Source organism: Sturnus vulgaris, chromosome 1, assembly GCF_052056855.1.
Source record: "Sturnus vulgaris isolate bStuVul1 chromosome 1, bStuVul1.hap1, whole genome shotgun sequence".
In the NCBI taxonomy this organism is placed as follows: Eukaryota; Metazoa; Chordata; class Aves; order Passeriformes; family Sturnidae; genus Sturnus; species Sturnus vulgaris.
In genome coordinates, this window is record NC_142243.1 from 133,453,529 (window position 1) to 133,474,758 (window position 21,230).

Below are 21,230 nucleotides of genomic sequence, written 5' to 3' on the forward strand. Positions count from 1 at the left end.
TTATCTGTCCCTTCTTGCTTTGGCAATTAGGCAGCAGTATTCTTGTGATCTGGTGCCCCCCATATAAGCCCATCAGGAAAATAAACCACACAGGCAAAAATATTTTCGGATGTTTGCATCCATGTTGGCTCAGGGCATTCCTTCATCTTCTACTCTGCTCTGTGTCCTGTGGTTTGATAGCACATTAAATAGATTGTCTGTTGTGACACACTAGGAACTACTTCTGAGTAGATGCTGAGTAGATTCACGTTTATTTGTACTGAAACGTTGTACTGCCTGTTGCATGATTACTCAAGTTTAGGTTATTGTTAAATGGAAACCAAGCCTATTTCTATTTGCTGAGAAACTCCACCTGTCGCTTAAATACCAAACATTTTCATTAAGCCTGAATTCCATTTTAGCTGTTTCTTTAAAATCATCAGTACATCGGTTGATTTCTGGGAGGGAAAATTTAAGACCTCAGATCTTTTACTAATTAAAATATAAAGGAGAGACAGAATCAAAAGGATCAAAAAGAGACAGAATCATTGTATGTTACATTCATGTCCTGTGGGAATCAAATACCATGGCATCCTGTGTACTGTCTCCTGCAAAATATCCAGTGAATGTCGCCACAGTTGCCATAGATGTACAATTTTCTCTCCTCGCATTCAGTTCCTTGGTTGTCGGGGTTTGTGCTGTTCCTTGTCACAAGGTGAAGTCCTGTATTTATCCTCTGTATATCCTTGATTCCTTACTCAGTAGGTTTGTGAATTCAGATAACTATGGACCTTTGCTTCAGAACTAAGTTTTGCAAATCCAGAAAACAGTAATTTGTCTGTTTTACTGAGAGGATGCAAAACCAGGAGAATATCTGCTGCTTTCCATCTCACCCCAGTCTCATCGTTTACTCAAAACAAGCCTGGCCTCTGTATTTTGGACATCTTCTCTATCTTGCTGTAATTTCTATCTTGCTGTAATTGCCATTGTTTTTTGCCCTTTATAACCCAGTCAGCATTTTGTTTGTTTATGCTGCCAAACACCAGTCCCTGTCTGAACCACTTTGTAAGTTGGTTGGATAATGCAGATAAAATAATGAAAGTTCTCAGAGGTGGCTTTTCATTTTTCCTTTCCATTGCTTTTCATTGCAGTCACCTGTAGAAGTAAATCTATGTAGTCATACAGCAAATATGTGATAAGCAGGGCACCATGTGGCATTTGAAAACTGGTGCACATCTCTCAAGAACTTCCACAAGTATTTTTGTAGAGGTCTTAGGCTTACAACACATGTGCTTAGACCAGTACGTGTGAGAGGTCTGACTGTGCCACTTGTGTGCTGTGTTGTTCTAGGTATTCTGCCCACGACTGTACTGGGCCAGGTCAGTGCCCCTGATGCTGATGACTGGGATCACAAAATCTACCAATTTGAAGGGAAAACATCAAGGTATTTGGAGAGAAAAATAGGAGTTGTGTAAATTTGATGGGGAAATTGAGCACGCACTAAATCATAGCAAATATTTACACTGACTTTTCTTTTGAAAACAAGAGTACTAAAGCATTTTGTTGATTAGCCACTTCTGTGTGTAGGTCTCCAAAAGCCCTTCTGAGTGTGAGTAAATAACAGTGCATGCTGAACCAGTCTGTGTCGCTCATTGCCTCATGGGCCAGAATTCTAAATTCCTCTTCACAGTCATATCCACAATCTGTATCAGTGAGCCACTACAGGAAATATACCTACTAACTTCTAAATTCCTCCATCCAAGCTCCTGGTGTTTCCACATCACCACTGGTTTTAAGACCTTATTTATACTAGATAGATAGACTTGGAAGTGTCTGGATTGTGACTGGGGCTGAGATGTACGTGTGCCACTCAGAGGTTTTGACAGAAGTGTCACTCTCAGTGAATGTATCTGCACTAGGAGTTTGCACTGTTTCCAAAGTTATGACTATTGCATCTTTAGTCTTCCTGTACAGTTAACACAGCATAGCAGAAGGAAGAAACCTTCATGATACACTGGTGAAGAGTCATTAGGAGCCAACAGGAGACAATGTAAAAAAATTCTGTTCTGCTCTATCCCTTCATGAGGGAACACATCTGCTTTCTTTGATAAATAGGAAGTGGTTTAGAAAAACCATCAGTGATGATAATTAGTACTTAGCTTTTGAACTTCTCATAGCTTGTTCCTTGGCTTAACTCTTATTACAGGTACTTTATCCTTAATGATAACTCAGGTTTGCTGACTATTAAAGAAGGAACCCCACCGGGAACATACAACATAAGAGTTAGAGTCATTGATGGAGTCTGGCCAGATGTTATCTCGACTGTAAAGATTATAGTGAAGGAAATCAAAGATGATGCCCTCCAAAATGCTGGTTCTGTACGAATAAAAGGTAAGCAGTATGCTCAAGTACAGTCTATGTATTTAATGTTACTGCTGTGATACTTAGAATTCTGCTTAGAAAGCTCTTAGACATGGGATGAGAATTAATAGTTTCCTAGGTAAGGGTTTGAAAATGCATCTTTGCATGGTCGTCTGATGCTGCATTTCTACGGAGGAAAAAGACAGCAAGGGCATGTCCTGATTTCTATACCAACTTTTCAAAACCCCAGCAACTTATATTTCATAAGAAATACTTCATTAGAACAAGTGAAATTCATCAAATTCTTTCAACCTCTGTGGAAAAGTAAAATCTTCTTAAACATGTTTCTGATTTAAAGAAATAATTTTTAAAAATTGGAAATTAATAAAAGTCAAAAAAAGTTTTAGAACATATAGATTTAGCAGAAGCAAGCACCAAAAATGTCAGAGTCTAAAAATGAAAATACTCCTGAATTGGCAGTTGAGTCCATTTTCTACAACCTTATGATTTATTCTGCGATGCTCCTCTCTTCTATCGCTGCAACAGTTGCAAGAAACCTGTGTGTCAAGTTTTCAACTTCTGTTACAGGTATCACACCAGAGGAGTTCATATCCCAGTCCCCTGAAAAACAAAGTAAATACTACCAGATGAAGAAGCTGCTTTCAGAAATTCTCTCAGTTCAACTGGAAAATGTTCACATTTTCAGTGTACTGAATAGCCCAAGTCCAATCCAAGGGGTTGATGTTTGGTTTGCAGTTTATGGTCCACCTTACTATAAAGCAGAAAAACTTAATGGCAATGTAGCAGCTTCCAGAGCCTGGGTAAGTACCCATCTTGTGTGTGAAGCCACAGCATCTTCTCATTGTGTCTATTCAGGTAATGCCCATTGCCTAGTGAATGTGAACAATTAGAATGTTGAGGGAGTAATGTGTGAGAAGAATAGATAGTTTTGATCACTGAAATCAAACAATCCTTTTGCACTTATACTAGAAGTTTCAAATACAGATGTTTTGAAAGTCAGACTCTAAATTCTTATGAAGTCACCTAAACACAAGACACTTTTAAGACTCTAAACATGTTTTTTCCTATTGAAAGGACTGTGAAACACTGTATAAAGAATGTGTTTGGCTTTTGCCTTTCTACATGATGCCTTAATGTTACAATTTTTAGTTCTCTAGTTGCAACTCCCAAACCAACTCCAAACGTTTCAAGTTTCTAGACTTAAGAGTAAAGCAAAGTAGTAAAAGCACCACTCTCCAGTACAAAACCGGGTCGGAAAACTGTTTAAAATTTTGTTAAGTTCCTTTCCCCCTAGCAAAAAAAACCAAAACAAACAAACCCAAAAACAACAACAACAAAAAAGAATCCCAGAAACGTTGAAAAGAGTTGAATTATTTGCCCTCTTGGAAACATGTTGGTGGAGAGCTGTACCAACTCATTCTTGCCAGAAAAGATTTCTTAGCTATCCAGTGCCAATTCCCAGTATCTTTAAGTTAGAAGTTCAGATTAAAAATATAGTTCAGATGCCGTGTAAATAATGCCTCAGAACCATTAGTGATAAAAATTTTTCCACTCAGTCTCTAATAAATATTGACAGTATTTTTGCCCTCGAAATGCTTATTTGCTCTGTATCTGACTTACACCAAGACTTTGGCCTTAACAGATGCCAGACTGAACTGCCTTTGGCTGTATATGGTGAGGTAGACATTGGAAGGAAATGGCACAGCAACCAGTTTTGAAAATAAATCAGACTTGGGCTTTTCTTTGCTGTCATTGGTGAACTTAGTGGAAAAGTCAGATGAATGCAACTAATTGTTATTGTTCTTCTTCAGCTGGAAAGCATTCTGGACATAAATATCACCCAGACTGGCATTGATGAATGTGTGACTGCAGACTGCACTCATAGCAGTGGATGCATCAGTAAGCATGAACAGAATCATGTACCAACCATAACCACAGCTGGAAGCATTTCACTGGTGTCTGTGACAGTCCTGAGTCGTGCTGTGTGTGGCTGTGCTGCTCGGGAGAATCCTCATCTTTCCTGCTCCTCATACCAGACAAACCCCTGTCTCAATGGTGGCACATGTGTGGATACTGTTTTGGGCTACAGGTTGGTAAAGCTTCATAAGGTGTGCAAACAAAATCCATGTAGTGCAGACTGTAAGGAGGATGAGTTGAAGCTTCAGGAATCATCATTGCATGTCTTCCCACTGTGGCAGATCTAAGTTTTGTTACACTTCACACACAGGTCTTGCAAAAGAACATCTATTTTCAGGTTCATATATTTTATGTTCAACGTAGTCTCCAGGAAAACCTTGGGCATATTCCAGGCTGCACCAGTTCCATTAATGCCATCCTGCAAAATGCTCTTAGTTTGTGCAGCTTGCCTTAAACATTTTAATGCTGTCAAAGGTTTTAATTATATCTCTTACATCACTTCATAACCTTTTTCCCCCACTTCTTGCTTCACTTGTTTCTCCAAAAAATGAGATCTCATAGATAATACAGTATAAAGATGAGGAAAATTATAGGACTGTACGAGCTCAGTATTAGCCTGATCCTCTTCCAGAATGTGGTCTCCAACAAATTTGCTTAAAAATAATCATCCCAATATGGGAAAGCAGGAACACTGGCCAGTCTTTGTAGCACCCTTGGTAGGGGTGACAGGACCCAGACTGAAGCTGCAGAAGCTCTTGTCATGCTAAAGTTCTCAGTTGCTGCTCAGGTATAATCAGAGAGGGAAATTTTGCTGCCCAGAAACTCCAGGTAGGCTCTGTCACCCATCATTTGTTCAGCTCTGAGGTTTCTTTGCTTCTGCTCCATTTTCAGTAGTTTTGTGTGCCATCTTTTCCTGCATCCTACCCCCATCACTCTGCTCTCAAAGGTACTAGCAATCTATGGGAAACAGAAACTAGGGAACAGGAGCACAGCTGATCTCCCTTCCTGTCCTTCTGCCCATTTCTGTTGTTCCTTTTGTTTCCCACGTACAGGTTCTGTTACTGTCATACTGTAGCTACTTTTTTTCTACAGAGTATTAAGGAAAGAACTCCAAGCCTCTCATTTGATAGTGTAAAAGAAATAAACTAGCAAGTATCTTGCAATAAGAGTGAAGACACCAAGATCTATGACTGCCACACCCCACTTTTTCTGGGTGATATTACCCTTCCTGTGGAGACTGATTGGACGCAAGCAGATTTTTTTCCCAGTGGAAATAATCAACCACTGCATTAATCTCTCCAGGGAGGTGGTGGTTTACCCAACAGTGGACACTTCTGAGCTTCGACTACCAGGATGCTAGACCATCTCGTCTAGATCATTCTTTTGCCAAGAAAAGTTGGACCAAATTATACTTGAGTCCCTTTCAACCTGGCATTCTGTGATTCTGTGATTCTATGATTCCTTTGCTTTTCCTGTCAGCATTATAAATTCTTCAGACAAGCTGATAAGTAAGCTTAGTGAAAAGTGTGTTTTTCTTTTTTTATGCTGAAGAGGTAAGAGGTTTTCATGGGCTTTATATATTACAATAAGTCCATAATTTACTCATAGAATATCATTGCAGAGACATATTATTATAATTTAGACTAAATTTATATTGTATTTGTACAAGCAAGTAAAAAAATATTGTAACAGAAATTTTGCTCGTACTTTACCTGTACTATGGAGTCCTGTGTTTAAAGTGGAGAACCTTGTTGTCGGAAGAGACCTTTGCAACTTCTGTTTGAATGATGGATATTTGCTTTTATTTTTTTAATTAAATAGATGCAAATGTGCTGCAAATTTTCATGGACCAGACTGCCAGCAGACAAAACACAGCTTCACAGGCCACGGTTATGCCTGGTTCCCTCCTCTTCAGCCTTGCTTTGAGAGCCGCATCTCCCTAGAGTTTATCACTGAAGTTGTTGATGGCCTTCTGTTGTACCATGGACCAGCAACACAAGGGCAGCCTGGAGAACGGGAAAATTTCCTTGCTTTAGGTTAGCACCTTATAAAGTGTTTGTGGTTGTGTGAAGGTGAGATTCCACTTAGTCCATAGGTTTGGGGCTTTTATTTTTTTTAAGGCTCAGAAAGTTACTGTTGGAGAATGAGGAGAATGCACAATAGTTTGCCAGTATGCCTAATTCATATCTTTGTGTCACTGTTAGAAGCTGGACTTTTTTAAGCTGTCTGAAGATCTTCTCCAACTAAAACCTAACTGCAACAGTCATTTTGACTTCATTTAAATGAGAACATGGTTACTGCATATCCAATAAGAGTCTTTCCCTTGCAGAACTCTCTGGTGGTGTCCCATCGTTGACTGTGAGCCACAGCTCTGGTGAGCTTTTCCTGAAGCTGTCACAAAAAGTTAATGTTGCAGATCGCCGCTGGCACAATATTAAAATTATAAATGATGGAAAGGCAAGTGTAAATATGGGCAGTCCTGTATAAGCATTAATTCATGTACCTAGATATTCCTTCCAAATCCTTCCTCCCTTCTGTAGACTCTTATCAATCAATCAATCAATCAATCAATCAATTTTCCATCATGTCTGAAACAGCAGGGGCAGAAGTTTGTTAGTTTGGACATCCTCTTAGTCTTGAAGCAGCGAAGCAGAACAAGGCCTGGAGAAGTCAGTTATGAAACTGGCCATGCTATTTCCTTTGTTTAGTTATCCTGCCTGCTGCTTAGGCAACAGAGTTGTGATAATCCAGGGGCTTAATGCTTCCTGATGTGATTGAGTGAAATATTTATGCTTTATCTGAGTGAGAAGCCCTGCCCCACCAAGAGACTTTATATGTATAGCACAAATGAGGTAGATGCACTTTTGTGTACAGGGAATATCTTGCTGATATAACACTGCTGAAGGCATCTGCTCAGCTCCCCCTTCTCTCCCACACAAGACAAGCTGAAGGGCAGGTCAGGATCTGGGATGCAGTCTGATGGACCTTCTGCTCTGCTAGGTTATCTCTCTGTGTTCTGATCTTGCAGAAAACTCCAAGAATGTCCCACACTCCCTCTACTATGTCAATGACTTGGCATGGTCATGGCAGAGTCAGATCTTTCTTCTGTGTGGCTCTTTAGTTATATGCCATGTGCAATAACTTTCAGATTAGTATGTGGAGTATTTTATTATTTTAACAAAGTTTCCTGCACTGTAACTGCTAGTTACTATTCTACCTTCTGCTAACTGAAAGAAAATATGTAAAAAATATATGCACATGAAAATATATGCACATGAAAATATGCAAAATATATGCACATCTCTGGATATAATTGTTTTAAATAATACCTTTTTCTAGGAAGTGAAGTTGATTCTTGACAACTGCATGAATGTCTCGTTTAGAGACGACAGCAGTGTCACTAAGAGGATTTCCCAAATGGATCAGTCTGCCTGTGAAGCCTCTGGAGAGATTGTGGGATCTCAAAGGTAAAAAAACCGCCAAAACAAACAAAAAAAAAGCAAACAAAAACCCCAAACAAACAAAAAACAAACAAAAGAGCTCAAAAGAGCTGCAGAAAAAGGCAGGGGTGGGGTGGTGAAATCTTCCAAGCTGTTGTATTTTGTGTTCCACTGATTCTTTCTTTCCCTCCCTCCTGTTCAGCATGGGTAAGCTCTTCAGTGGCCATCAGCCCCTGCAGCTGGGTGGAGTTAAGAAGACCTTGCTTTACCACAACTCACAGAGGCACTTCAGGGGGTTTGTGGGCTGCATACGCAATGTCATCGTTGATAGTAAGGTAGGGCCACAAAGATCAGTTCTGGATTGACTGCTGATAATTGTAGGCACCTGCTGTGATGGTTTTCTTTGACCTTTTCCAGGTCTATGATTTACAGCACCCTGCAGAGTCCCTGAACAGTGCTCCTGGCTGTGTCCTTATGGATGAAATGTGTCAGAGTGGTGGGATGGCCTCCTGCGGTACCCATGGCAAGTGTGTTGGTGGCTGGGATTTCTTTCACTGTGACTGCTCCCCAGGATATGCTGGAGTAGCATGTGAAAAAGGTACTGCAAGTTCTAGGGAGAAATTTGTGGTGGGGATCTGTGGGAACAGCATCAGACACACTGCTCCAATGTTCAAAGTTATACTGCCATGACTTTGAACTGAATAGAATAATAATACCGTGCTCTACTCTGGGAATGATTTAGATCTTCAAAGATGTCAAGATCCTACAACTCTTGCTAAATAAAGATAGTGCCACAGATGAGGGTTATGTTAAGAACTGCTTTATTTTGCAGGGCAGGGAAGTGGTCAGACAGGTTGTTTTGTCCTTTTTATCACCATCTTATTTGTCAGTGGTGAAAGGGGAAATATTCTGCATTGTGCCTTTCTCCTCTGTTCATGCTGATCACAAAATGAAATTTAATGAACATGTGGGCATAACCCTCTTGTTATCTTCAGGCCCCATTTCCCATTTATAAAATGGTGATAATTGCATTTGCATCTGTCATTGGAATGAATTGCAAGTTCAGCAACACCCTTAGACCACAGCAGTGGGTGTATGTGGGGGCATGATATCAGGCTGCCTGTAACAAATGTGTTATCTTGTACAAAATCAGCATGAAATATGTATCAGAGAACAAAAGCTTCCCATGGTGGATAATGAAAACCTCAGAGTTGTAAGAAAGTGGAAAATTTTAGCACAATTCAAAAACTTAGGAAATAAATTATTTAACTCCTAGTAGCCCACACCTGTGTTCAGGTGTGGGATATGCACTTGAAGTTGGTTCTGTTTCCTCTATCTTAAAACCTTCATCAGCCAAGCAAGAATCAGAAGGGAGTGACAGGTGTTTATTGGGACTTTACCTGCCTGCCTGCAAGGTACAAATGATGTGCTTGATCATAACAGTCTGTAAAGAGCACCAGTGGCCCATAAAACTCTGGGGGCTTTTGTTGGAAGAGAATTATCCCCTCAGTCCTGTAGTTTGAGTGAGCTACAGGTGAGGATGAGCAGCAGTGAACAGCTGGAAAGGAGTCCTTGCAAGCTAGTGTTGGATTAATATGTTGGAATTTATGAATAGGACAATGGTGCATTACACATATCCTTTCAGCTCAATGCACTTAATTTTCCTTCTTGTATACAGAAAAATAATACCCTGTACAGGCAGCCAGACCCTCTCTTCTTTCTCCATCTGCCACACAAGACTTAAAAAGTGTGACAGTAAATTACTCAGTGGAAGCTCTGTTCAAGGAGGGAGAGGACTGGAATTGTAACTGGCATGGTCCAGGCCTGGAGCATTCACTGTGTAGGATGTTCATAATGACCACAAAATTGGTTAATATAGTTAAGCTTTTTCTATTACAGACAGATGATACTGGTTTATAAACATCTGCCTGGATTCAAATCCTACTCTGTTTTGCATTATTTTGCTTCACAAGCCCAGCTGCTGTATTGGTTCTACCCTTCATTACTGTGGGACAAACCAAGGGCTCAGAAAGTAATTGTTCAAAATCTGTAAGTCATATCCTGATGTAACAGAAGAACTTTGATTGGCGCCAGCTTCTTCTAATATATTGGGCTGCAAAATGCTGGTATGCAGCTGGTGCTTTATGAATGACTGTGACATGATCACAGCAAGGAGCAGACAGCTGAGGACAGGAGTCACTGGAGCACCCCAGGAAAACCCATCCCTGCTCATCAGCTAGAGCCTGTAGCTACAGAGACAGTGAACAAGAGAGAACTGGGCTAGGAACAATAATGTTGAGGGGAAAACCTAGCGGAGAAGAGAAAACATGCTTCAGGAAAGGAAAGAGAGAAGGCAAACAGTGAAAGAAAAAGAGAGTGCAGAAATTAAGTCTCTTGATCATTTAATATTTCATGTCCTGGGAACCAAACTAAATGCCCCAGGATGAGCTGGGTACTCTTTGGATGTCTACTTGCATGACACTGATGTCTGATGAGCCATTGGTGACCCAGCATCTGTTCTGTATATTAACTAACTTGAACTAACTCTTTATTTGGTGAAAAGAAATTCCTTTTTTTCAACTAAGCTTAACCCAAAAGCAGAATTGCTGTCAGCTAATGAGATTGAAATACGTGCCTTCTCTGCAAGAGCATCAGGACTTGGGTAGTTTAGTGATGTTTGATTTCCACAGAAGTGTGCAGTGCAACTTCATCAAACTCTGTGCTGGACCCTGGGTTCCTCAGAGGGATAGGGAAACAAATAATTTCAGTGCATTTTCCCTAGTTAAAATAGCAAGCACTAACTTAATCTCTCTTTATAGTTAAAAAATCTTGTGCCTTCCCTGAGGCTTTCTCTTGTACCAATTGAAATAGGAAGTAAAGTGTGTATTTTCTAACAGTGGGGGTTTTAACCACAGGACTAAACTACTGAAAGAAACATTTGATTCTTTTCTTTAGTTGTTTTTCTGGGGGGTTGTTTGGTTTTTCTTTTTTTTCAGAACAACATGAGCTACTTTACTGGAAGATATGATTCAGATTTTTAAAAAAAGTGTTTGGGCACAGTGTAGGAGTGATTGGGTAGAACATACAGCTTGTAACAGGCAGATTGCAAGAGATAGTATCTAATTGTCCTTTTCCTGCCCAAGTTCTGAATCCTGAATTTGTCTATTTTCTCTTAATTGCCTTTGAAGTGGGACAGAGGTTGCTTTCCATGGTGCTTCATTGTATTGCCAAAATTCCTTAAGAACTTAAACTCTGGCATTCGGAGCTAGTAAATTCTCAAAGAGCAGAAATCTGAGGCAGCAGCCATTTCTGAGGTTTTCCCTTTGATTTGGTGTGCTGTGCTCAGTTCTTCCAGAATGGGCTTTTGGACGGGACAGCTGGATCCATTACGAGCCAAGGAGCATCCTGAGCACTCGAAGCACGCGGATCCAGCTGATGGTGCGCACCCGGCTCTCACACAGCACCCTGCTCAGCCTGGCCTCTGCACATGGGAGAGGACACATCCGACTGGAGGTGAGCAGAGCTGCTCTGCTGCAGTGCTCTTAATTTGTCATGGATACCACAGTGAGGGGAAAAAGATGCAGTTTCTTATTAAAGACACCTGTTCCGTAATGTAATAAAGAGTAAGAATTTTCCTTATGAGGGTAACTACTATCATTTGTGTTGTCCTTTTCAGTATTACTCTTTCGTGGCATAAATTCCAGTTTGCACTGCCTGTAAAATGTCCATGTGAACGAAGAAGATTCTTCTGCTTGTCCTACTTGCTTTTTCCCTTGGCTTCTATTTCTCCCTACCTGTAAAACTTGCCTCTAAATTTTTGTTGCTGTTGAAAAAAGCTCTCTCTGGACTATATAAGCTAGAGAGAGGCTAATTATTCTAATTGGAACAGGAGTGTCAGCTGGGAAGATTTAGAGGTAGATATCATGTGAGTTGAAGAGTGGCATGTAAAAAAAAGAGTTGATAATTCCTGCACCTGCTTGTGGTAACTTTTATCTGGGAATAAAGTACTTAAAAACAAGAGTGCCATTTCTATTTTAAAAACTCACATCCATTTTTTGAGGCATGACTGTAATAACATTTAGAAGTGCATTTCTGTTATTAAAGGTCTTTATCATCTTCTTTTAGGTCGTTGAGGGTTTCTTTAGTGTTAACTTCAGTTTGGGGGACAAAAATCACTCTTTGAAAATGAGAACATTACGTATAAACAATGGCCAGTGGGTTCTTCTGACCATGGAGCGCTACAACAATGAATTTACCCTGCGTGTTAACAGTGGTGGAGGTGATCAAGAAGTCACCTCTGTCTTGGGTGTGAATAGATGGTTTGAAATGGATTGGGCAAGCATTGTGCTAGGAAACCACCTTCCAAGTCATTCAGAGAGTGATTTCCAAGGTAAGTGATATGATGGATTCCTAATAGGGGGGAATTAAAACCTGAAAGTGGTATCTTTGAGTGTATTGGATAGTCTGAAACCCAGGTAACAATTCCCACATGGACTACTATGCCCCTCCCTTACTGGGGAATTCAGTGTTCAACCCTATGTGCCATTTTATCTGGTTCTAGTGAAGATGTGAGATTTCCTGTAAATATTAAAAAATAGCACTTCAGTTTTTTGTTTCATAGAATCATAGAATGGATTGGAAGAGGTCTTAAAGATCATCTCGTTCCAAACCCTCTGTCAGGGGCAGGGACACTTCCACTAGATCAGGGTTTCCCATTCCTCAAGCAGTGTACTCATGGTGTCATCTTCACTCCTGTTTTTGCCTCAGAAGTATTTAAGGAACAGGCAAAACAACTCTTGGCAGGAGGAGAAAGAATTGCAAGGCAATTTGTGGTGCTCTCTCCATTTCCTGGGGTTGAGCGCTGAGACTTTGCGATTGTGGTTCAACAAGAAGACAGCTTTTTCCATTCTGTTGCTTTTTATTCAGCCTCACTTTTAAGATTGTCTTAAATCTAGATTAATTTAGTGCAGCTGTTCTGATTCATAGCAGAGTTCTGCTGAACTCTTGTATTGGTACAGTGCAGCTCTCCTGGAAAAGTATTGTTGATCTGTAGATTGACCAGAGCAAAACAGACACATGCTCTGTAGCTCTCCTAAAATAAAACTGAGGAGTATAAGGATGTTTTTACGCAATGTTTGGAGTCTTCTGCACAGCTCTAAGTTTGGCTTATTTGCTGGGGGCAAGGCTTGAGGTGCAGAAGTAGCTAACAATGTACTTTTGTGCATACTCCTGTGCTTTGTTGCAGGTTGTATGCGTGATGTCCAGCTGGACGGTCATCCACTCTTGGTGGAAGGCAGAAGCACAGAGTTTGGATTAATTTTGAGGCGACAAGGGGTCACCATGGGATGCCATTCCAGTGCCTGCAGCAGCCAGCCCTGTTACAGCCCCTTCCTTTGTGTAGACCTTTGGAGAAAATATGAATGCCGGTACATGAAGCTTCTGTTTTCATCCAGGGATGGCTGGGAAGCTTTCTTTCCACCTTTGACCAGGCAACTTGCTTCTAATGGTGAAATTCCCTGTGGCTGCTGGCCAGAAGGGCCATTCTGAGAATAAATCCTTCACTCCATCTTATATCCTATCACGGACTAGACTTGCCTTTGTCTGCAAGTCTGGTATGGAGCTTAATTACTCCACCTTTTTTTTCGTGGTGAGATCACCAGAAAGCCAGTGAGAAAAAGAAATGTCCTTTGATAAAAGGTGGATGAAAAAGCTTTGGTCTGTCCTCTGTATGAAAATAGTAATATAGTGTATATATACACTTATAGTGTATATGGACAGTGTGTGTGTGTGTGTGTCTACACATTGATATATATGTATATATATGACATATATAAAAATATATAAATATATTGTAAATACAATACATATTTATATATATTTTCTGTAAAGAAGTTGAAATTAATCATAATTTGTGTGAAGCAATGAGACTTTCAAAATTAGATTGTCACAAAAAACTCAATTCTAAAATTGGCATCCCAGAGCCAGAGCCAAAGCCCAACAGCTGTTATCCTACACTGTGTGTTTCTTCGAGAAGATTCACTATTTATACAAAAATTTCAAAATATTTATTAAAATATACAAATCAAAATACATGCATTTCTGTTTTAAAAACCCAAACATAAAATACACACAGGACTGAGAGAGTCACTTGAATTCCTGGAATTCAGACAAAATTTGGCACTTATGAAATCTGGTGATTCTTTGCTAGAAGAGGCTGTGAGTTGGTTTTAACTGTACCAGGGGACACTCCATTCTCGGGACTGCTTCCGAAAGAACAATATGAAGTTTTTGCCATTTTTTCAGTATAATTTCTTCTTTGGATTGCAGAAAGGAAGTGACCTCACACTGTACCTCCAGGGCCTCTCTAATTACACACAAGAAGAAATCAATCATAAAAGACGAGACTAGTCATTTTGAGGAGGTCAATGACATTTCTCCCCAGGGTCCAAATGAACATTACTAAACTTATACCACATGCTTGCCAGCTCTTTTCCTATTGACCTCAGCTGTCCATTTTCTTTTAGGAGCTTTGATTAGAAAATAGGTGTAAAAAAAAGGGTTAGCCAGGAAGTGATGGCTCCCTCTTTTAAGGAAAGAGTGAAGCTCTTCTGCATATCTTCTGGATCAGGAAACCAGAACATATGTTCATATTTTCATAAGTCTACTAACTCACTAAGTTAGATTTTCTATATATTTCAAACTGTCAGTGTGTATTTGTGGGTTGCTTGAAAATAATTGAGCTTTAAAGAAACAGTAACAAACATTCAGCTCCAGATGCTTTGCTTGCCTATAAGATATCATCTGCTTTGGTTGTTCAGGTGCCCAGCTGGGAAAGTAGAAGTGACTGACACCCTTACAGGGCTTAGACACTGTACTTCATCCCCTTGTGGACACTGGACCTGTAGGAATGGGGGTACCTGTGTGGCTCAATCCCAAGACAAGACTATCTGCCAGTGCCCTGAAGGTTACAAGGGAAGATGGTGTGAAATTAGCCAGGTGAAGGCTGGAAGACCTGTTGGACTAAGCTCTGGCTCTATTCTGGCAATCAGCATGTGCCTCCTTGTCTTCCTAGGTAGGAGATCATGTACCCTTTTTCCTTATTTTTAATCTTGTACCTGTTCCAGTGAATTAAGTCTGATTTACCTTTAAGTGTTGTGATCAGCGTTTCGCCTTTTCTGGACATCACTATTTGAGAATGCTAAGAGACAGACAACAGCACATAGTTAGAGTTTACTTGTTTTTTCAATTAAAGTTAGGATTTCTCTCTTCCAGAGTCACTTATTTTCAATCCTTCTTAAGTAAGAGCTTTCCATCTTTATGTGCAACTCTGTGTGCAGCCACATCCATTTGAAACTCCCACCTACCCTGAGCCCTTACATTTGTAGTAGGTAGGACCTACAGCTACATATGCTCTTCACATATTAGGAAGGAAGAGATCTTCTAGAAAGTTCACGGTCTTAAAAGGCAAGCCTCATTAAAAGTGTGGGCAGAGAGAGATGTTCATAGTGTGTCCTTTTTCAGCTGCACTTTGGCTGAAAGATTAATGACACCATAAAATCGTGTTCATGTGGCTAAACTGCACAAACATCTTGTAATAGCAAAAACTCCATGATTATATTACACTTGTAACCTTCATTAAAACAGTGGTTTACTTACTTTGGGTATCTTATTTACTCAGGATTGGTGAAAGGCCAGAGATTGGCCAAAATGCCTTCTATTTAAATGGATCCCTTTAGGTAAGTAAAATACCCTTTTAATGAAGTTTATGATGTAATATACATAGATTATTCTTTACATTCATGAATTTAAGTTGTTTATATATTAACAATACTCTTTTCTTACCTGAAAATTTAGTTGTCAAATTAAGAGTTGATTTAATATCTGAGGAATCATATAACTACATGTTTATCATGCAACATACTTTGTCATACATCATATAACAAATATGTGTCTTTATTTCTTCCAGCACTCTTGGTTTCCTACACAGTGTGGAGTCAGTGGGGAAGTTCAGGGTTTCGGAAAGGAGGAATTTACCACATTCCTGAAGAGCGTGAAAGCTGGGAGGATGTTAGAGAAAATGTCTTCAATTATAATGAAGAAGGGGGTGGAGAGCGTGACCAGGTATGATGCAGCTTCAATCCAGCTTTGCAAATCCAACCTCTCCTCACTTTCCTTTCCCAGACCTTTTAATTAACTTATTATCAAATTGGCTTTTTTTCTTCTCCTTTTTTTTTTTTTTTTTTTTTAATGTGAAGTCCTCTTAAGTGGGAGGCTTCTATTTCAACCCAGTCTGTACTTTTAACGATTCTAGTCATGTGTGCCCACTTTCAAGGGAGCTGCTCTAGACACATCATGTTGCTTTAGCTGAAAATTGTCATTGCCTGGAGGGATTTGGTATGATCTGAAATTAGTCCTCCAAACTAGGCACTCTCCTCTTCAGATTGTAGAAAACTCAGAGAATTCAGTCTTGTGTCGCCTTGTGTTGTAAAACATTTTTTTGAATCAGTTTACTTTTGAGTTATTTCTCTCTGATATTTGCATTCTCTTTGTTTCCAGAATGCTTATGATATAGATGAACTGAAGAAACCTCTCCAAAAAATTCCCCACTCCTCCTTACGAGAAGCTGCTCCACACTCCAGGACACCAACTGGCCCAAAAAGAGACTCACTCCCAAAACATGCACATCAAAAGCAATCAATATCAGCTGTTACCAGCATCCCAGACTTCAAGGAATATGTTTCTCAAATCATACGGGATGCAGACAGTGATCTAAAGAGCCTGCCAGCTGACACTATTCATTTTTACTGCTTGGAAGGGCAATGCTCTCTAGCAGGGAGCCTTAGCTCATTAGATTCCATTAGTGGGGATGAAGATCTAAATTATGATTGCCTCCAAGAGTGGGGGTCAAAGTTTGAGAAGCTTAAAGAACTCTACGTGGTCTCAAATGAAAATTTGTAACCGGAGTTAAAGGAACTTGACACATTGTCATGACATATGGAGACTACTTTTAAAAATGCCCTTTTTTATATATAAGTTACATCAAGTAACTTACATGATGCAAGTTTTTAGTTACAATAGCATGACATACTCACTTTTCACAGGAGTGATAATCTGAATGATCTTTTTATATGCACTGTACAAAGTTATTTCATTACATAAGCGCAAAGACTTTTAAAGCATGAATTTTCTTGAAAACCTTGGAAAGTAGGATATCTATAGAATAGTATTATAATATCCTTTTTTATTTGTGTAGACCACAGTGACTTACTAGAATTATCCTGGATGCAAGAACTTGAATTATTTTCTCCCTAGTGTTAATATGAAACCTATCAGGTGGGTAACAATGTATAGAGCACTCTTTTTTAAAATTGAATTAATTTTAGAATGTGAAATAATTATTACCAATGTTAAATATAAAACATTTACAATTTCTGGTTTCTTGTCAGCTTTTGTTGTATCCTCCTAAACTCTGCTCTTCCGCGACATGACACACACCACCTCACTCACAGGCTGCCCAACTCTGTGGGACTTTTTCTGTCTGACCATTTCTCCAATTACCTGTACAAAGGGGAAAAGAGTAGCGAGATCCCACCTGTGAACATGACTTTGTGACAATTTTACACTCTTAAAGGCAGTTGTGGGACCTGGAAAAAGTTTCTCTTCAGTAAACTTTTATGTCCAGCTTTGCTTTTCACATGGAACCCTTCTTCAAAGAGTGCAGCTGGAAAACAGGAGAGCTGATAGCAGGTGTGAGGACAAGCTAGAAGGGCATCCAGGCAAAAGCTGGAACTGAATTTTTTCAATCAGGACAATCATTGTAAAAATTGGGATCCTCCAAACAGAAAGCATGGGAAACCTGGCCTCTACTCCTTTGCCTCCTCTCGCTCTCCAAAATATGACTGGTTTTAGTATGGAAAAAAGGGAATCAGAAGCTTCTGAAATCTGACATTGACTTAAACACTGAGTTCTGTGACTGTGGGTAAATCACCTTGTTCTTTCCCTTTCTCTCTTAACCTCTCTGAAGTGGGCAGCTCCCACTGCACAGGGTGGTGTGTGAATGTTAATAGTTGCTTACAGAGTGCTTGTAACCTCTGAAGCGCCGAGGGTTGTTTAATTGTTTTCAGCTCAGGGGGATTTTTTAATTACCATGATATTCGCCATTTGTTTTTTATCAAAGTCTTGACATTTGATTTGATTTATAATTAAGGTTTTAAAATTTGATCTTTCATCACGCTTCATCATTTTACTTGGAGTAAAGAATGCAAATGTAAATTAGTTTTGTACCTAGAAGGAAGATTTTACTCTTAGTGGAACAAATAGTTTACATCAAAAATTGATTGAACAAAAGTACCATGTGAACTGAATAAAACAATTTCCATTCATTTCATAAAATTATTTATATTAATGATACTAAATTAGTAACATTTATTAGAAAGATTTGGAGAATGAGTCACCATGAGTCACTCCTTCATGCCAAAACCTCACATGGCTGGGCACTGATTGCTCTTACGAAGTTATAAAAAACAAATATGGTGGATATATTAACGTACAGCCACATCTTGTTTAATGTAAATTATTCCTCCTTTCTAAAGATATATGTGTAGTGTAGTAAATACAACATTTACAAGGGATATTATGTATGTTGTTGCTGAAAATGAAAACTGCTGAGCCAGAGAACTTCAGTAAGGTGACTCTTCCAAGTGTTGAATTCTTACAATATTTTCGTGAAGTGGATACACACTTTTATTGCTCTTTATTAAGTTGGCTCTTCTGAACTCGGTATCAAGTAAAGCTTAGCATAATTATTGGTAAACTGCCTCTTCCAAAAGAGACTAATTTGAACAATGTGCTACAAATCATGCTAACAGACTGTGATGTCCCTGAGAGTTAATTTGTAATTCATATTCTGAAACTGAACATTTTACATATGGATGCATTAAACAATAACTCAGGAAAGCTGAAGCAGTAGTTAATTTTTTCTCTCAAATAACTGAACACACAAAGTAACATGCACAACAGAAGATAAATTGAATTGAGCTCAGAACATGTAATGGACTTCTGTCCCCATGGAAGATGAGAAAGAACTTTCCTCTATCTCTTTGTATTACTTAGAGAAAAATGCAGAATGCTTACAGCTGAGAGCTGCATGTGACAGCCCCAAGAGTCACACCATTTGCCTGAAAGCATGGTCCAAACATTTCTTGAACTGTCAGGCTTGGTGCTGCAATCACTTCCCTGGGTAGCCTGTACCACTGCCCAACCACCCTCTGGGTGAAATACTTCTCTGGTACTGTAATATTATTGTACTTAATCATAAATCTACGTTGTAAACCTCCTGTTCAGCCTTTGTGAACTCTTCTCTTGGTAAAATATTAGAGAAACTCAGCCAAATTACTGAAATAGATAAAAGCTTCTGCTAGTCATCCTGCTTGTCCCCAGGACACATATGTTCTAAGAACAGGGATACCCAAAAAGCTTCAGAACCAGATCCTGGCTAGTTGCAGTTGAGAGAGTGGTGCAGTCGAACATAGACTATGCAAATACTGACACCTTAATAACATTGGAAGTTGTTACTGCTGAAAGAGTAGCTCTTCTGCCACCTTCATTCGTAAGATGGACATGGACCTGATGGAGCAAGTCCAGAGGAGGGCCATGAAGTTGATAAAAGGACAGGAGCATCTCCACTATGAAGAGAGGCTGAGAAAGTTGGAGCTGTTCAGCCTGGAGAAGAGAAGGTTGTGTGGAAACCTCCTAGCAGCCTCTCAGTAACTGAAGAGAGCCTACAGGAAAGCTGGAGAGGGATTTTTTGTCAGGAACTGTAGTGATAGTGATGCCTTGGGTTTTAGCTTTTATATTTTTCAGAATCTCTGCTGCTTAGTGTGTAACTCTGAAACTTCATGTTGGGTGTTGGTTGTTGGTAAGTTCTCTTTGCAGGGTAGTTAGACAAAACAGTCCCTCTCTAGCTAGAGAATCAATGACAACCAGTACTCAAAAAGCATAAACAACAGCGAGGGCAGGGGGCAAGCCAGAGGGCTGACACTTCATAGCCTGGGGCTGTGAAATATCCCATCCTATTGTTCATCCCAATATGTGAATGAACCAAAACTTATAAAAGTGTAAAGGCTGGTGACTGGGAGCCGTCTTGGATTTGATTTGGGTGTATCTCTGGCAGGCCTCTTGCACTCCCCAAAGTGTATCCTTTCAATAAATACCTATTTTATCCCTTTTGCTCTGTCTAGTCTCTGTTCCAGGTCAGCCTTTCCAGGCATCAGTTCTGGCATCCCAGAACGGACCTCAGGGCATCTGGAACACCCATCTCCTGACCACCCCCCCCGCCCCCCACCCCAACCCTGCACAGGAGGAGTGGATACAAACGGAAAGAGGGGAAATGTAGGTTAAATATTAGGAAAAATTCCTAACTATGTACATAAAAGCCACACTATGAAAAGCCAGTGTCCATAAAGGAGGCAGAGAAGTCCTGCAATTTTATTCTAATAAAGGGAGAGTCCACTGGGCCAATCCCCTGCAGAGTCTCTCTTGAGGTTTTGGAGGATGCAGCCTCGTTTTATCCTAAATTCCTGACCACATGTTGCCCTCTTCCTTTCCACACTGAAGAGGTACTCAGAAAGTACAGCCTTCCCAAACCGCATACCACATATTCCCCCAAAAACATGTATTGTCATTTTCCCCTAAAGTTTGGAAGTTCAGACTGTGGTTTCTGTGGATCCACCAAATGTTCAGAACATTTGGGCTCTGCAATAGACTTTGCACAGATCCATTTCTCCTGATATCCTAAAGTCCAGGAATTCAAAATGCCTGGTCAAAACGCCTGGGTTCTGTCACAAAACTGTACAGTTTGATGTTCCTAGAGACCCATTTCAAAGACAGTAACACTCATTTCTCCAAAATCTCCCAAATCATCTCCTCAGGGAATCATTTGTAAAGACATAAGCACCCATCTTTCCTATCAGGAAAGGGTGGTGAAACACTGGAACAGGTTGCCCAGGGAGGTGGTGGATGTCCCACCCTGAAGTGTCCATCCTGGAAGGCTGGATGGGGCTCTGAGCAACCTGGTCTGGTGGGAGCTGTCTGTCCATGGCAGGAGTGGTTGATCCTTGAGGTCCGTTCCAACCTCTTAGCATTATATGACTCCATGATTTAAATCTGCCTCCACGGATCAAGGTTTTCTCTACCCTTTCATGAGGCATTGGGGTGCATGGGCAGGAGCACGGAGGGTGAGCCATTTATCGGCCTGAATGCCTACAGGAGACGCCCTGGAGGGACAGGACCGCCGTGGACGCAAAGGGAAAGGGACGGCTGCGGGGCGTGGCAGGGGATACCATCGAACTAGTGATTTCGGGAAGAAAATCACCGATTCCACAAGGGAGCCAGGCTGCTCTGCCGACAGGCCCGGCCAGCCGTGCGGACCGCGGCCAGCCTCGAACCCGCGGCCCTCACGCAGGGCTGCGCCGCCGGCGGGCGGGGCCGTGCGCGGGCCGCCTGCGAAGGGCG

General features: G+C 40.4%; 1 protein-coding gene across 3 annotated transcripts in view; it reads left to right on the forward strand.

Annotated features, from left to right (window-relative positions):
• Positions 1–19,946, forward strand: part of LOC106860693 (neural-cadherin-like) — a 44,193-nt gene extending 24,247 nt beyond the window's left edge. The window contains exons 18-32 of one of the 3 annotated variants that reach the window (XM_088177384.1): positions 1,330–1,423; positions 2,186–2,370; positions 2,929–3,161; positions 4,173–4,450; positions 6,100–6,314; positions 6,608–6,739; positions 7,622–7,745; positions 7,921–8,053; positions 8,136–8,316; positions 11,065–11,231; positions 11,844–12,108; positions 12,964–13,144; positions 14,537–14,790; positions 15,397–15,454; positions 15,685–15,823. In XM_088177384.1, coding sequence (XP_088033510.1) covers positions 1,330–1,423; positions 2,186–2,370; positions 2,929–3,161; positions 4,173–4,450; positions 6,100–6,314; positions 6,608–6,739; positions 7,622–7,745; positions 7,921–8,053; positions 8,136–8,316; positions 11,065–11,231; positions 11,844–12,108; positions 12,964–13,144; positions 14,537–14,790; positions 15,397–15,440 — 2,486 coding nt within the window. In that variant the 3' untranslated portion in view covers positions 15,441–15,454; positions 15,685–15,823. Of the gene's footprint in view, positions 1–1,329; positions 1,424–2,185; positions 2,371–2,928; positions 3,162–4,172; positions 4,451–6,099; positions 6,315–6,607; positions 6,740–7,621; positions 7,746–7,920; positions 8,054–8,135; positions 8,317–11,064; positions 11,232–11,843; positions 12,109–12,963; positions 13,145–14,536; positions 14,791–15,396; positions 15,455–15,684; positions 15,840–16,274 lie in introns of those variants that run through there. The other 2 variants (XM_088177383.1, XR_015808033.1) reach the window with 2 other exon arrangements.
• Positions 19,947–21,230: the final 1,284 nt, after the last annotated feature.